At 35.0% G+C, this 17,636-nt stretch overlaps 1 protein-coding gene across 1 annotated transcript in view; it reads right to left on the minus strand.

Annotated features, from left to right (window-relative positions):
- Positions 1-17,636, minus strand: part of LOC135685815 (long-chain-fatty-acid--CoA ligase 5) — a 50,944-nt gene that overhangs the window by 19,551 nt on the left and 13,757 nt on the right. The window contains exons 17-23 of the mRNA XM_089110948.1: positions 16,165-16,260; positions 13,768-13,840; positions 12,924-13,012; positions 11,033-11,149; positions 3,839-3,892; positions 2,447-2,536; positions 138-239 (exon numbers count right to left, since the gene is read on the minus strand). Of these exons, the coding sequence (XP_088967074.1) occupies positions 138-239; positions 2,447-2,536; positions 3,839-3,892; positions 11,033-11,149; positions 12,924-13,012; positions 13,768-13,840; positions 16,165-16,260 (621 nt within the window). The remainder of the gene's footprint in view (positions 1-137; positions 240-2,446; positions 2,537-3,838; positions 3,893-11,032; positions 11,150-12,923; positions 13,013-13,767; positions 13,841-16,164; positions 16,261-17,636) is intronic.

Here is a 17,636-nt window from a genome sequence, read left to right on the forward strand (position 1 = left end):
CGGTTAGATTTAATGAAAGTTTTTAAAATGTTCCTCTTGAGTTTCTTGGCATTTCTAACAGATAGAATCTTTTAAACATGGGTGTAGGCAGCGAGGAACATGATTATAGCAAGGAAACGAGCGTCTATAAAACGAACCTCATTCTTGCACAAATCGTCGAAATCTACTGACATCTGGTGACGCTGGGCCCAAGTTTCTATCGTCTCTTTATCAGGACAAACAATGGCAACTGTGCATGTCTGTAAAACAAAAAAGAACTTTGGCTAAATCTTTATCGTCGAGACCAAATGTTGATAAAATGTTGATAAGACTCTCTGTTCTAAAAATGTAAAATGCTGATAAGATTCTCTGTCCTAAAATGAACATTTATTTTGGTGAATCAATTTACTAAAATTGTTTTTGTTAAACTAATCTTTTAGCTAATATGAATCTATTTGCTAAAATGAATCTTTTGCTAATCTAAGCCTTTTTGCCAAATGGAAAGTTTTGGCTAAACGGAGTCTTTTTCGTATTTTGATTCTTCTTGCAAATAAAAATCTAAATCTTTTTGCTATTATAAATATTTTTGCAAATATAAATATTTTTGCCAAATGCAATGTTTCGTCTAAAGAGAATCTTTTTGCTAAAATAGATCTTTTTGCTAAGATGGAACTTGTTGCTGAAATGGGTCGAGTTTGCTGAATTGAATCTCTGCTGAAATAAATGTTCGTGCTGAATTTTTGAATCTTTCTGCTTTAACGCACTCGAGTGACTCGATAAATACCTACAAAGGTAGATTAAGTGTAAAATGCATCATTTGTGTAATACACCTTTTCTAATAAACACCATTTGTAAAATAAACCATTTCCCAAGGGCTTAGCGCTTAAAGACGTCGATCTAGCACAAGGGTGACTTTAAGAAGATGGGTATAATTTATTGCAAAAATCATTAAATTATCCAGTGTTTTCAAACATTTACAATATTTAAAGTGAATCGAATGTTTTCATACCTTCCCCGTTTGGACATTATGAAAACGATGTTTCAATTTTCTGATTTTCAAAATCAAATGCTAATTATTCATTGAAATGATGTTGTTTTATCTTGAGTATGTAAATATAATGATAACAGGTTCGTATAAACCTGCGATCTAAATGCTCAAAGACAAATCATATTAAGCATCTCAAAAAGTTGTTCAAAAGCTTTTGGCTGCATAGGCAACTTCACAGATTAGCTGAGATGAATGAACAAAGGGGTATCGATTACACGACCAGGTTATGGGTCTCTGTTTATAGTGCTTTTTCAAGGGACAACAACCTACTGTCTTCTTTATAGATAACTATTGTCCATAATGGTTTGTTCAAATCGGTGTCAGTTGAAGGTGAGATTACTTGATATGATGTCCTTCATCACGAAACATGCAGTGTCAAGAAAAGACTTAACCCTTCCTCAAGGAAGTGAGTTAAATCTACTTCCCACAAAGACAATGATAACTAAGCTAGTTCTGATAACTGTAAAATGAAAATCTATCATTTCCAATGACCTTCCTAGCAGTTGTTAGCCCCTTCTGGACTTCGGAAAAAATGATTCCGTGAGGCAAATAAGATAAAGGTTTTATCTGACACTCATAAACCGCTCATTATGGATGCATCCAGGCAAAGCGATGAGATAAGTTGCTTCCTTTTGTCAAAACGATAGCTTACTGTCTGGGATATCCTCCTAAATCAAAGTTTCACAGATGCTCCACTGAATGTTAAAGTGGCTTGTAGATGTTTAAACAAGAAAATATGTTATGGTAAAAGACGAATCACTGATGAATGTCTTAAAAAAATAAAGTCTGAATGTCTTTGTACCCGTTTCAAAGCATTTCTATCAAAATCCTTGTTAAAAGAAAATTGAATCATTTGGTCTTTAAAGGCTCTTGCGCAACCGGCATGCTTCGTGGCAGTTGTCTTGAGAAATTGACTGTGCTTTGTATTTTCATGCCGTACGATATTAGGCCGGTTCTTTGAAATGTAGTCGCAAAGCATGCCGGTTGCACAAGAGCCTTTAATAGGATGAGCAACTGATAAACGTTCGCCTCATATGAGAGAAAGGCGGACTTCTCTCGGGATTAGTGCAACATTAAAATTTCATGTCAGTTCGAACAGACGAAATAGCCAAAAAATGAGTCGGGAAAATGGAGAACTAAATTACATTCTTCATCTGTACCTGAATTGCATGATACAAGCAAACTTTGTCAACGGATCTTCTTGTTTGTTAATAGAATAAAAACGCTGAATAAATCTTCAAAGTCTAGAAGCAGCATTCAGTAGGAAAGATTTTATTCATCAACTCCTTTCAAGGTTACTTAACTGGATAAGACAAGAAACAGGCATTGTACCCGTTTCAGTTAAATGATGTCTTTAAAAATAAACAGACCAAAGCTGCACCGCTCCATAACTGGACATGAAGATGAAGTGGCACGTACCTTAAGACTGTCTCCAGTCACGAAGACTTGGGACACGAATGATGACCTCAAGTATACAATTTCTATCTTCTCTGGCGCAATGTATTCACCCTTGGATGTCAAATAAAAATACATCAGCATACTACAAGCATCAAAGTTACTGCATGTCATTTTCTGGTGAAACGTAGAAAGACGGTGTTCCGAATTAAGTGTTCCTTAATTACATAAATGCAAGATGAAGCACGAATCTATATTTCACTCAATTTCAAAAGAGCAGCCATAGATAGCTGCTGAATCTTCGTAAGTTGTATTCTTAGTTCAGGTCTAAATTCAAATAAAAGTTCACAAATAAAATGCTTACATTATGTTCAGTTGCACATTCACGGTATTATCTCGACATAAAAATGCCACTTTGAAGATCTTAGGCAGAGCTTTGCACTGACGCTTAAAATTTCCAAAACTGTATCGTCAAAAGTTTTAAATGGATCATTTCCATTTAAGATATGGCAACATTTAGCAAAAAGTCCTTGGTTGAGGCCTAAATGTATGTATGTCTTCGCTAATCTAGCGAGACTTTCTTGAGCGTGTATAGTGGGTTGAAATTCAACAAAAACAAGGCCTATGATTGGTCCTTCGTTGGAACAACAGCAAAACTCAGTATCTTTGCACCTAATCCTATTGTATTTACAATTAAACTCCCAGACATTGTTCCTCGGGTCTGGTGCGCTTCCTGAACATAAAACCTAACAGCCTGGGAAATCTTAGGTCTCATAAGCTAGCCAAATACCATAGACATCCACAAAGAATACAGAAATACACGAGAAGGCCATAACTTTAACTAACTTGGCTCTACTAAAGTTGGACCTTGCAACGATTAAAGCAACCACATCGGAAAACTAATAGGCATAGTATTATTGAACCCATTTCAATTGAAGGTGAAAGGTTCCTTACGTGCAAAGACCTAAGATCAAACGCAAAATCGAGACCCTAGTAATAAAAAAAAAGATTTGCCAAACCACATACATTCTTCTTGATAAATTGTGAATGACATTTGGGATTGTAGAAATGATAGCCAAATAATTACGGCCGTTGCAATTTCATGAGGTCAACGCTACTGTCATGTAGTTACGGGGAACGTCTGGCAGTGAACTAGCGGAGCTGCTCTCAATTTAGGAATGGATTACTCTTGTATGGTTATCCATACAAGGATTACTTCTGGAATGGTTACCCAGAAGTGATGAATGCAAAGGAAATATACTCTGTCTTTGTTATAATTTAATGAATTTTATCCACCTCTATCTAATGAACCACAAGATTACTTTAAAAGTATGTTTTAGAAGCAACGAGAAGAAGACGTCGATAAGAATCTTCATAGCACAAAGTTGTTCTTATCGCTGAAAAGGTTGTTCTCACCTGTGCGAGCTTGAATATGTGTTTCTTTCTGTCGATGATGCATAAAGTGCCATTCTGTAATAAAAAACATTTTTCAGTATAAGCGACGTTAATGAGAATTTTAGGATAGGCAGTGTCAATGAAATACGGACCGACAGTGTCTGAAATAAGATAATAGTATCAGCATATGCAACTGTAGGAATAAAGGTAGAACTGCCTCTTGTGACTGAGTCAACTGAATATGCTGGCTGTTACTAACTTCTCCGGCCATGGTGCATTAACTGTCATTAATAGAATCAAAGTACACAATAGCCAGAGTTGAAGAAATGGTGTGTAAATATGAAAATTCGTGAAAGATTCACTCTACGTTGTTAAGTTGGCGATTTTCGACATAGCACGATGTAAAATTTAACAAGAATGCATGTTTTAACAGATTCTTTACTTCATCATAACATGCCAGATGATAAAGGACGTTTTTCAAAGGCACACCTATAAAGCTCCGTTAAGGGAACCCATTCTGATAAAAAGGTACCTTTAAAAGTCATTCCTTGGAAAAATAGTAGTCGGCACCAAGGGATATTAAAAGGATGGTTGCAGAATGGTTCAAAGATGTCTAGTACAGTGAATTACTCTTCTATAAAACTTTAAATCAAAGCGAGTGGAGCTTGAGAAACGATTGAGATAGCGAGTGTTGGAGATTAAAGGCAGTCGAGATAGCAGATGTCAACTGTATCTCAATTTTTATTTACAAAGACAATGGACCCTAAATAAAACCTAGATATAATCTAATCCTAAATATAATCTTAGAATATATCTTGATTTTGTTTGGTTGTTTGATCCCCTTTTTACCTTAATTTTGTCTGAAATATTCAGCCTCGTTCCTGAGATGCTGATTTTATTACAGATTAGAGTTTTCACGGATAGTGAAGCCTCTCTTACTCTCATCGTTACACTTCTGAGTAGCACCGGAGTAGGACCGTCATCAAAGCCAGCAAAATTTACTTGATTTCTCCAATATTTTCAGTCCATACTGAGTCGTTCAAAAATATGTTGGAAGATTCCGATTAAAAAAAGACCCTTACATGGTAAGCTGAATTAGGATGTCTTGAGAAAGGGTTTTTGGTTCAGTTAGAGAACTGGGGCTCTGATTTTAAGGGACTTGTTGTAACTTCATTCCTTCAGTTAGGATTAAGACTTTAGAATACTTGGTCTTTATTATCAGAATTCTTAAGATACGCAGCCAGATCTAAGGTGATATTAAAACAGTGTATCCATTACTTTAAATTATTGCTAGACATATCTCCATATTTAACAAAAGTTTGTAAAATGGATTACAACAAAACAGCACAAGCCTAATTGGAACATAGTTTCTATTGAATATGATTGGAATTGAGACAGCAGAACGAAGCGAAGTGAGAGACTACAATAGCAGACTATTGTTCATTCAAGTCGGAGAAGAAATTGGAATAAATAGTCAATTTTGCTTTCTCTTCAAAAATTATTTTTAACAGTCACAGGCTTAGTTTATTTTAAAGACTTCTGTGCCATGTTTGTTTCCGATTTGTAAAACGAACTGAGCCTTGTTAAATGCGGAATCAAAAATTATCTAAATGACGAATGAGCTCGCCCTGTAAAACGAAATTCTTTTCGGATTAAAAAATGATAAGATGATAAATTTAGAAAAAAAGTCATAACCCAAGAAATGTTTTGTTTAATTTAAGAATAAAAGGCCATGTGGGGTCTGGTAAAGGAATGCTTTATCACGAAGAATTTTGATAATCAATGTAATTTAGCGTGTTGTACGTGGATGAATAATGAACAAAAATAAATATATTTAGATGACCATACAAATGTCCTCTTTTATAATAGCGACGTGAAGCTGCGACTGAAGGCTATGAATGCACGATGACGAGAGCTTGCTTTCAGCACTCAAACGTGAAGTGACCAGCTCACGAGGCTCGATAAACTTTTAGAATCCTATGGAAGAGTGTCAAGGATTTCCAACAGAACTATTCCAACACGCTTCCCCCATTATTTGTTCATTTTTTTACTGGCCTAGCTAACTCGGAGAACACAGGGCACGGCTTCTTCTTCGTGAATTAGACGAAAGTCCATTTGAATAGCTAGATATTTGTAAAGTGATTTTCACGCGATGTTACAATAAGGAGTAGGGAATTCTTGGCAAGATACTCGATGTTGAAAACGTTTCTCTTTTGACATGCAAAGGTTAAAGAACTCTTGGAAACGTATATAGAACATATTTACTTATAGGGTAAAAGCTTTATCCAGATAAAGTGAATGACTTTAAAGCACAAGATAAGATGATTTTATATATCATAATTTGCACTTTGAATTATCAAGCTTGTTTGCTTTATATGATAAGAGGCTTCGTACATCGCTATAATTCTTGACATACTTGCTGAATATTTATGCATTTTCTCTTGTTAATTATTTGGAAATTATGAATAGCATGAAAACTACTCAAATTTTCCAACAACGAGTTAGCTTATCTCCTGCTGTAACCAGGTAATGGAATTTATTAAAGTCCTTTGTTTACAGACTTTTTTCTTGGAATCAGGATAAAATATTCTTTTATATTGTTATTATTAAATCTTGCAGCTGTGAATTTTAGCAAAAAGCGAAAATGGGCATCGCCCTACTTTGGGCGGAAGTCAAGAGCGTTGCCAGGAAAACATGGGACGACGCCCATATAGGAACCCACTGAAATTTTTGTCTAGATCCGTTACTGCAGGACACCAATTTTCATTTGGATACCGTCTAATTGAATGAATTGCAAAAGTGTTTTGAGTGTAGAGAAACGCTAGTGTAACAAGAAACATAATTACTGTAAAATAAAAAAGAGCGCTGTGTAATGTATAAAGAGTTGGTTCATCTCTCAAATCCAAACACTACGCCTATACTACTCCTTTCTTCTTTTATTCATTGAAAATAGATTTAAAAGCTCGGGTTTCCAAACGGAAGGATTATAATTTTCTCCAGTCACTTTAAGAAGCTTCCAAAAAAGTTGACTCAACCATGAAAGCCACGCGCAAATGTAGAATTGAAACAGAAAGTTACAGATAGCATTGAGAATAAACCAATTAACGGTTAAAACAAGGAAAATTAAATTCTTCCTTGACTTAATTTTGCCTCGATTTTTCTTCATCCTACTAGTACTTTTACACGACTTCTTAATACCGTTTTCTAATGTTTAGACTGGACCATTGTATATTTTACAGCTCTTGGCTAGGAAGAAAGTTATGTTGCTAAGTCGGGGAAAAGTGCGAAAGTATTTGCAAGTGATTAATTTTCCTCCGACTTTCTTGACTCGTTATTCTTAACCAGATAAGATAGGTAAATTTTTGGTATAACTAGACAAGGTTTTTCTTTACCCGACAAAATTTCAGCAAACTTGGTGAGGTGGTTCTAACAACTAAATTCTTAAAAGCAGCTTCAACTCTGCAAACTATCCAGTGTGTTTTGGCAATTATGATGTCATCCCGCCCGTGATTACTTAACTTTAAATGTCCCATTTATTTTATACACGAAACGACTATAAAAAAGCTTCGGGTCAAAAAAATATGGTGCTAAAGACAAGAATAGACACTTTAACTTCAAATTGGCATAATTTAGAAATCAAGCTGATGCTTTTCAGTAAAAATAAAAGAAGAAGGATTAAAACTTATCAATTGCAAAGAATTTTTTACAGTCTCAGTGTGATTACATTGTACTAAAGTATATTCAGTATTCATGTGTTCAAAAGGTTAGGATACACAAACCTAAATGACGTTGTTCAAAACAAAGGAATGCTTTGTTCTCCACCTTTTCGCATTATTCACACTGGTTCAATTCAAAAAGGAGGAAGAAATTTCAAACTATGCCTATTCTACCGAAAGGTCGATAATTTTTTCCAGACTGCAAGTACGAAATGTAGCGTATGATGGAATTTCCGCTTGCCGGTCTTCAACAGAAACATCCCTAATCCAAAACCTCTCCCAAAACCACAAATAACTTCCATTCATTAACTAACGACTCCAGACTAATGACTCCAGCCATTCATACCCTTCCTCTTGTCGTTTCTATGTTTAAGAAGGGACGGATTGAAGCAACAATGATTGGGGGGAGGGTGTTAGACACTGATTCGATTTCGGTGTCACACCCTTCAGGTCACTGGTAAATGATGGAAACGCCCATTTTTAAAATTCGATTTTTAACTTTAAGGTAGAGAAGATAAAAAGATTTTGGTCCAAAGGTAGCTCATTAAGAGGTTATACTTTTACGCAATGGGGATTTTAAGATTCTTTTTTGCTGATTGTTTGGATTTTCTGTTTTGAAGAGAATTAACAGGTCATCGTTTATCCTTTTTTCTTACGTGGTAATTTGACTCAAGACCCACACTGCAAACTGACTTTCTCGAAAATTCTTGGCATTATTTTGTTAAATCTTGTGAAATCTTGGCATTACTTTGTTACTACTGACTAAACAAAAAATGATTTTTGCTGAATGGAAGCAAAATTTACCGAAGGACATAGAAATATTGGGGGTTCTCGCACCCCCTACACCCCACCGCTAAGTCCGTCCCTGTGTTCTAGGTCTAGATGTATGAATATTGTGTATGGCTTATAGCAACTTGATGATGAGCGTGAAGATTTACCAAGGCATCACTGGAGCCACAAAAATGAAACCTCTTGTAGTCTATGTTTGGTTAATGGAATAAAGTCTTTCTTTTCATAGAGGAGAGTAAGTCTTTTGTACTAAAAAAATCACTGCGTACCCAATCAATCAATTACACACCGTATCTCAATCACTAAACATTCCAAATCCAGAAGAATAGATCACTCCACTAAAGTCATCACTATGGAATACCCTTTCCTGATCTTTGGTCCATCATTAATATTAGCCTATATAGCTCTTCACTTACAAAATTAGGTAGTTTTGACATCGATAAACGTAATCAGGCCATCTTTTTATTTCAATAAAAACTGTCTCACAAAAGTTGCTTTGAGACAGTTGCAGAAATACAGATCCTGGTTACGTTTTAATACAGATACAGAGCGTGAAATGCTAGTAGTAATCTTGATAAAGATCTTGAAGTTTCCCAGCCTGATAAGGACACAAACCTTTGAATACTAGAAACTTTTGACAGCTATTTGCAACATTGTGACAAATTTTCATAAAAGTATAACCAAAAAAATCATAGAAATGGTAATCTACAACTTTTGAAATTTTGCTTTACAAATTCTACAGTTTACTTTCAACGGATCGGAACATGAACAGCAGCTGACAAGACCCAACCATGCGCGAGGGTTCTATGGTGATGAACCAAATCACATCACAAATTATCATTAATTAACAAGTTTACAAAACTGTAAATATATAGAAGTTTCTAAAAAAGATTATCCCAAGGAATGATTGATACCCTTTAATTTAATTTGTCAAAAATTTTCCTTAAACATAAATGAGCAAGTTCAATAAACGTGTGGAGAAATATCGGTTTCAAATGAATTTTCAAGAAAGTCAATTTGCAGTGTGGGTCTTGAGTCAAATTACCACGTAAGAAAAAAGGATAAACTATGACCTTCTATTAATTCTCTTCAAAACAGAAAATCCAAACAATCAGCAAAAAAGAATCTTAAAATCCCTGTTGCGTAAAAGTATAACCTCTTAATGAGCTACCTTTGGTCAAGAATCACGCGCGAAATTTGCGCGAAAGAAACGAGATGAGCAGGAAACGCGAGGCTTGATGAGGAAGGACGTACGATTATTTTTCTAATATGGTTAGGTTAAGACGAGATCAAAGGGGCCTATAGGACAGCCCTAGCAAAGGAGACTAGGAGGGGCTAAGAAAAGTGGAAGGTGTGATCAAGTTTTTGGTTTAAGTTTTTTAGAAAGACAAGTGACAATAATCCGGGAAGCAGAAGTGAAAAAGACGAGAAGCAAAAATGACAAGAAAAAGAGCTTTCGGCAATCTCTTTTTCACAAAAATCTGAGAAGCAAAATGAATAAACAACAGAGATTTCTCCTTAGTACATTTTCTTTCACTTCGCAGCTACTTATTTCTTTCTTATTCCTGAATTGCTTTGTACTCTAGTGATGAGCTCTGCAGTCTGCAATCTGTACGCAAATAAGCCCTAAGCCTTAACCGGTATCTCTTAAGTTGCCTTAAAAATGCTGTTTTGTTCGAAAAAGCTAAAACAGAAGCCTGTCAAAGAAATAGAATCGAAACTGCAGAGCTTCGAAAATTGGAACGGAAAGCTCAAATGCAAAGGGCAAGATACATCTCCAACCACAAAACACCTAATGAGCAGAAACGAGGGTGGCCGGCGCAACCTTAACCAAAAACCAATTTTGAATAAATGAACATGCTTCAAATTTATCACCACTGTCAATTTGAGTGATTTTCAATGACAAAACTGAAGAACAGGCAGCGTTTATGAATCCTTCGTTTCATAGTGATTGTAGATGACAAATTTGATATGAAGAAATAAATCAATGAAAATAACCATAATACTACTTTTCTTCTAAAACCTTAAGCATAATCACTTTAATTAGACCCTAATTCCTTAAAAAAACTCTAATCTGCTATAGCTACTCATGTTTGGTCTTTTGAAGCCCAAATATGGCTGTGCCTAATATTGCATAAATTGTTTTGAACAGTGCCAGTAGCAAGCGGTAATACCCTAATAACTTCTGAAGGCCGATGTTGCATTTAATAAATAAAGAGCCTGTTTGTCGTTCAAAGGATCTTAGTTGTTTTGACTTTTGACGATAGCTGATCATATTGAAATGCTCAACAAGCTCAAAATGTAAAATTTATGACTAACAACAAGAAAGATGATGTACAATGAAAAAGATCCATGAACTTAAAAAGGGTCATACATAAACAAATTTTAACTTAAAAAACGAAGAAGAACCAGATGAATTTATATTGGATAAAGCTCAAATACGTTTGAGCCTGATATGTAATTGCAATTAGCTGTAATAAGCAAAGAATATGTTTCCATTGAATGTTGCTAAATGAGCACTCAAACCGAATTCTGATCACAAGGTGATCACAAACCGAATATATATTTTCACTTGTAATGGAAATGTTGTGCTTTTGCATTTTGCTTCCAACAAAAATAGCATACCTTCGACCTTTTCCTGAAAATTTTAATAAATTCCTTTACAATCTTGCAGGTAGAATATGATAATTCATGCGCTTAGAAATCTCACCGGAAGCCATTTGCCAATGTCTCCTGTATGTAGCCAACCTTCTTCGTCGAGGGCATCTCTGGTCTTCTCGGGATCTTTAAAATAACCCAAAAATATTGACGGTCCTTGAACGCAAACCTAGAAAGCAAAACCAATTATAAGGTCAACATTAATAGTTGAAACTTCCATCGATTGAAAGAGCAAATTGACTCTATCAATAAAAGTTCCATCCATGAAGGTTCTATCCACAAGAGTACAAAAACAATAAAATCTATATCTTATATCGTAATTTTCATCCCTCATTAACCCATTTTTTAAAACAGTACTGTAATAAAAAGTTTTAAACGATTCATCTTTTTCGACAACGCTATCTAAATAGATGTAGATCAAGGTATTGTGTCCAACCAACAAAATTCATAATAAAAGCTTGCAAAAATTAGTTAAAAAACTAACTTTTATTCATCATACCATCCCACTTAACATTTCATATAATGGAATACGTTATAGCTAACTTCCTTTCAAAAGGATAGCAAATGTAATTAGCGACGTGCTGGGGAAGCAATTGCAGAGGGGGCAAAGGGGTAAAATGGCGCCCCTTATTGTGCTATCTTCAAATGTTCCTTCAAAGTTTTGGGAAATATACAGTTAGGTACAGGAGTTCTTCTATATCTATCTATCTGTAGCCGTACCGAAAGACCTTCAAATCTTCAAATGAGGGGAGAGGGGTAGTCAATCACTGCCAGGATGTGAAAGAGATATTGAGTATCGTTGTAGCACCAGGCTCACTCTAATAGATAAGAGAGAATATTGTACCCATAGGTTCTGTATTATCAAACTGCACAACAATGATAATCAGGGACATTATTATTGACGGAGGTTAGGGATAGAAAGAGGGGGTAAACTTGTTTAGGAGTTTCGTGAAGGCCGCCACCATGGTAAGTGGCAAAAAACTGCAAAAAAATGTTCTAGTGATGTTAGGAAAATGCATCCAAATAATCTCAAAATCGCCCTAGACCCATGGAAGATCCTGGACAATACCCATAAGCTTTCTTTAAAATACGGCCCTAAAGCCATATGAGGCAGGCCTGTGCCCCTCCTTTTTTTTCTGGGTAATTCTTGAATATAATGGCTAATTTCCGCCAGGATCAAATCTTTGATTTGAACGAATATTACTTTTTGACATTTGCATTTATATGTGACCTCAATAGCCCTGTTGATAACTGAAATCTCAAAAAATATTGGCAACATTATACTACTTTGAGTTCTTTATTTTTAAGATTGATATTGAGGAGTCATGCACACGAAAACAACTGAAACGTTCATTTTGTATAGTGAAAGCTCTATGGTTCCCCTTCTACATTTTTTGGCTCTACACTACAGCTTTATATTAGATCTATGTATCGAAACAAGCCCAAAAGACATAACTATACTGTCTGAGGCGGCATCATAGTTGCCGTCGAAGGAAAATAAAACTTTCGAATTTAGATGCTTCCAGTTTGCTGGAAAACACACCTTTTGAAGCAGTTTTTAATATACACAGTCTGAAAGCTATTAGATGGTTTCAATTGCCCCCCTTGCCCCCCTTCCAGCACGTCACTGAATGTAATACTGCCTACATTTTTTAAGGTAAAAATTACTTGTCGTACGAATGACATTGATGTTTTTCAAATCATGCCCAATAAAAATGGCTTGTTGCTGATTCACAGAAAAGTTGAATACAAAAAAATCATTTTCTAAAAGCGTAAATATATGTGTACAACTGAAGTAAATGATATCAGAAAGATATTGTGCATGGATAAAAATTGCAAGGTTAGCTATGACGCCAGAAGAACCAAACAGAAGCATAGGAAGCTACACATATAGGTCTTTGGTTAACTATTAGAATTGTCGATGTAGTTTAAAAAGTGAGTACCTCTCCTTTGGAGTCCTTAGCAAAGTAGTCCATGCTTGGAACATCAACAAGTTTTATTCTGCAACTAGATATTGGCGGGCCAACATGACCTATCATCGCAAAAGACGATCCTTTTATTTCCACAAAGAAAACTTTGCATCTTACAAGTTGACTTAAGTGAAAGACATGTTACAGGGAAATTAGTAAATATTGCGAATTCTATAAATTGCCTTCTCGTTTCATAAACTATTGCACGTTCTATATATAAAGAAACCATTTATAAGACTTACAAGACTGAATTTTGTCCAGAATTACGAAGATTAAAATTTCAGTCCAATGAACAAAAATGAATTCGAGTAAAGACTCTTGAATACTAAACCAAGAAAATTGAGCAGCAGCTGAGGCTCACTCATCTTTGATTGTTTATGGGTAAAATTACGCAATCGTATAGCAAACAAAACTTACAAGACTGAATCAATTTTTCGACCAAATTCAGAAAGTTTTTTAAGCCATGAGATTTTGAGAAAAGCGTTATAATTGACAAAATGGGTCAATGATAAAATATATTTGTCATAGCTGATTGACTCGGCAAAAAAGTCAACATGATTAGAGAAAATGAGTCTGAAAGTTGTTGCTATTACTGCCAAACAAGTAGAGGATGCCAATGCCAGTTGGCACAACTTTTTATTCTGCACTATTTTAGTGCTACTCATTTATTCCTCTGCAATTTGCGTGACCTCGTGTGCTGCCTATATAAGTTAGCTCTTCATATCCGGGCCTATAAGCAGTTATGAAATTCCGGTATAGATTACTTAAACACCATGTTGTGCATAGCAAAAAAACGAAAAATTAACAGAAAACATACCTAATGTTGAATCAAATGGGGAGCTCATTGTTGCCATTGCCGTCAGTTCAGTCTGCCCGTACCCTTCGCAAACCTGCCAAAAAGGAGGAATCAGAATTGGCGAGCTAAGTAGGCATTTATATACGATAGTACAGATGATTTTGAAAGAAAAATAATACTTAGTATATCTGAATATAAATCAATTTGAGAACCTATAATGTTAGCAAGTGCTTTTTAAAGTAACATAAAGAACAGAAGCACTTTTGCTGCTATAAAGGATGAACACCCCCTGTAATTTTAGAAAATCCTTTCAGTTTGACATCAACCATGATTTAAAGGTTTTTAAGGTGTTTAAAGGAAGAAGAGTTAATTGGAAGAAGAACAAAAATAAGCAAATAGGAGAATGAAGAAGAAATATGAGAATATGGAGAAAATAGAAATAGTATATCTACTATGTCATTTAATTACAGATCTAACACCTATACTTTCGAAAAGGATCGCTGACGGACTTATTTTATAGATCGCTGAAATTCTTCTTGTTCTACTATATCAATTTTGCTTCCAAAGATAATGTTGCTTAAGACTTTTTACTTTAGAGATAACTGTCTTCATTTCTCATATGACAAGTTTGTGACGTAATACGAAGGACATGGGTAAGCCCTGCATTTGATTGATGAGGGTATGGCTTAAAAAAAGCAAACAGGGGATATGGCCTAGTCTTGATTATAGCACTCCCTTATCTTCCAAGGCTCATGTTTCTGGTAAGGACGTCACGCTTTATTCTGAACGAGTGCCATGTGATCGTTAGCTAGGCTGATATTTAAATGCTGAATTTTAAAGCAAAGATTAAGGTTCACACGGTATATCATTCGTCAAAAGCAACCATTCTTCGTTTTAGAAAACTGATTTCAAGACAAGGATTAGCATGAAGTGATATAGATTAGAACGCAAGGGAAAAATCGTCAGGGTTATAATTGGGATGACACTAAATATCACAACAGTAATGTCTAAACTCCTAAGTCTGGCAATGTGGCTACTTATTCCAAAATTCAATTTAATGAGAAATATTTCGACTTGTTTTGAGTCATAAGAAAGAATGTTTGTATTAGGTATCCTCCAGTTACATAAATAAGTTAATAAGTTCTTGAATCATATGGTATGGTACGTAAAAGTGACACCTCACTTAGGCCAATTAGAGACCACAACTATAGAATAATAAGGGAAATCTTAACATTGTTACAGATAATGATATTGGCAGATTCTTTCTTTGATACAAGGTACTAGGTTAATCAAATAAGTTGATTCCAATAATCTAGTAAGGATTATTAGATTTTACTATGATAGGCGAAAACTTGCCAGATAATTAGTGAATGGGTGAGCAACGGGGAAGGTCATTAAATCGTGTTAAAATTTTCCGAATTCCTGAATTCGATGTTAACGGTAGAAAATAATAATGTCATGCATCACAAAGTCTCATACGGAGAGAGGCAAATCGCAAAAAGCTAAGAGAAATATTACTAATCGAGCTTCTGTATCTAGGCTAAGGGATGTTGGAGTGAGTTTGATGGATGCTACTAACTTAAATAAGAAGAACTGTTTTTAAAGAATGAAGAGAGCATTTTCTTTGAGCATAACAAACCAGGGTCTTCATAACATAACAAACGTGACCTGGTTTTCACTTCATTTTGAATAGCTCTATTTTCCAATTAAGAATCTTATCAACTTCTGTGTAAACCAACCTTTAAACGCCTCGACTCAATATGCATCAGTAATGATACACTCTCTGGTGTGTAGAAAAGAAAGTTCTACGCTACAATGTCGCGTTTCACGATTAATACAATCATCAGGCAACAGTGTACATGAAACTCGTGGATATAGTTTAAAACAATCCTGTATTGCACAGGAAAGTACGTACAATTCTTTCTATACGGTCTCTAGCATTATATGACACGCCGGTAAACAGTTATGATACAGATCATCATTATCTAAATTGTTGGATCTCCGTCTATACAAACAGGTTTCCCAGACACATCTTATAGCTTCCAGTTAAGCATAGAAGAAGCATTTTTTTGGAAGACATCAAAAATTAATCCATAGAGAAAATCCATATATCTAAGTATCTGATAACTATGATACTTGGAGGCATGGTTGAAGCTTTGATACTTTCGTTATTGATACTTTCATTTCAATTTCATTTCATTTCATTTCATTTCAAAGATCGTTATTGATACTTTCGCTATTTAAATTAACACTCTACAACTATGCATGGGGTACAGATGATCGATTAGTCAGCACAGGTTATGTTATTTGTATCTATAGCTGTGCCAGAATTCAGCAGTTACTCATATTCGTCAAAGGTATTCGCTTTGATTACACGCTTAACGTGTTTTGTGAGAAATGCAAATGCTATAATCTTACCAAACAGCCAAATGCACACTTGAGAAATTGCTTTACGCTGATAGATAAAGGAGCAGCTCCAGATGTTATCGCTTTGACTCGGCCTCCGAGAATGCCCTGCAAGTTAGTAATATATATTCGAATTAAAAAAACAATCTTTGAAGCGTGAAAGAAAGTAATGTATTTTATAACTTCCATTTTTATTTCTTTAGTGTTTTTAATATTTTCTCCAGTCTTTCGGGAGAAAAGCAAGGACCACACAGCCAGCTTAAAGCATTGCAAACTACAAAATACTCAGTCAATAAAGCCAAAATGAATTCATAATTGCCGGCATAAGAATTTCACAGCAGTATTTGGCGACACAACTTCATATTTTAGAAATGACTACTTAAAGTCTATTTCATTTTCTTTTAATCATCGGTTTCACTTGGTATTGGCGGGTAGGCAATTGCATGCAATGGAACATAGCACATAGCTCAAAAAAAATAATGGAAAATAATAACAATATATATAAGAAAGCAAATACAAGATTACTTAGAAGATAAAGTAATTGAGAAGGAATCGAGGGCCTTGCAACGAAATTCTTTTTCAGAGATTGATTTGTCCGTAGGTTTTAACCCAAACTTATGAAAATCAAACAATGGGAGATTGTGCACCGTGGTACAAAACTTGTACATCATTCCGCATAATAAAGCTACACAATATAAAATTTTCTGTAGAGAGATCAATTTCCCAAACAAAATTGTTGATAAAACACAAATCTTTGGAGGTCTTGCTCGCAAAAACATAGACAAAAACAGAGATAACATTCAAGGAACTCGTCAGATAATCAATATAAACAAATATGTGCGGTTAAGTGATTCATTCCTATATGATAATGAACTGTAGAAACCGTTTCAGGTGATACACACATCATCGTTATACATACATAGATATAGGCCTACGAAGTCACAGAGCGCTAGTCACAAGAAAGCACTGAGTAAGGAGGGAGAAATTAATTTGATATCATAGATTATTGCCAATACTAAGTATAGTTGCCAAATAAAAACAAAGACAAGTACGAATCAATGCAAATGAAGATAAACATAATGAGTATTAACGTATTGATGAAGATATAGATTTAGTCACTCAACTTGAGGTAATAACACGGTTTGAAAGGTTTTTTCTGGCAAACTCCTTGATGAATGCGTTTTGAAATTTGCAAATTAATTTAGCATTAATGGACTCATGCAGAAAACACAATCCTTGGAAAACTCTGGTGTACTACTGGATTCCAGAAATGCAGAAACTAAACGACCGTTTCTTTGAATAGCAATAATTTGAATTTTGAATCTAGTATAAAGATTCAATATCTACCTGATGTTAAACTAAGTTTTAGAGTCTGGATATCTAATTGGACAAAGTGAAATACCATTTCATATAAATTACGTTTAAATGTTCACTATCACAGTGTAGGTATTCAAATCAATCAACAATAAAAAAGTCGGCGATTA

The sequence above is a fragment of the Rhopilema esculentum genome, chromosome 10 (genome assembly GCF_057945365.1).
Source record: "Rhopilema esculentum isolate cy_ngs chromosome 10, ASM5794536v1, whole genome shotgun sequence".
Taxonomy (NCBI): domain Eukaryota; kingdom Metazoa; phylum Cnidaria; class Scyphozoa; order Rhizostomeae; family Rhizostomatidae; genus Rhopilema; species Rhopilema esculentum.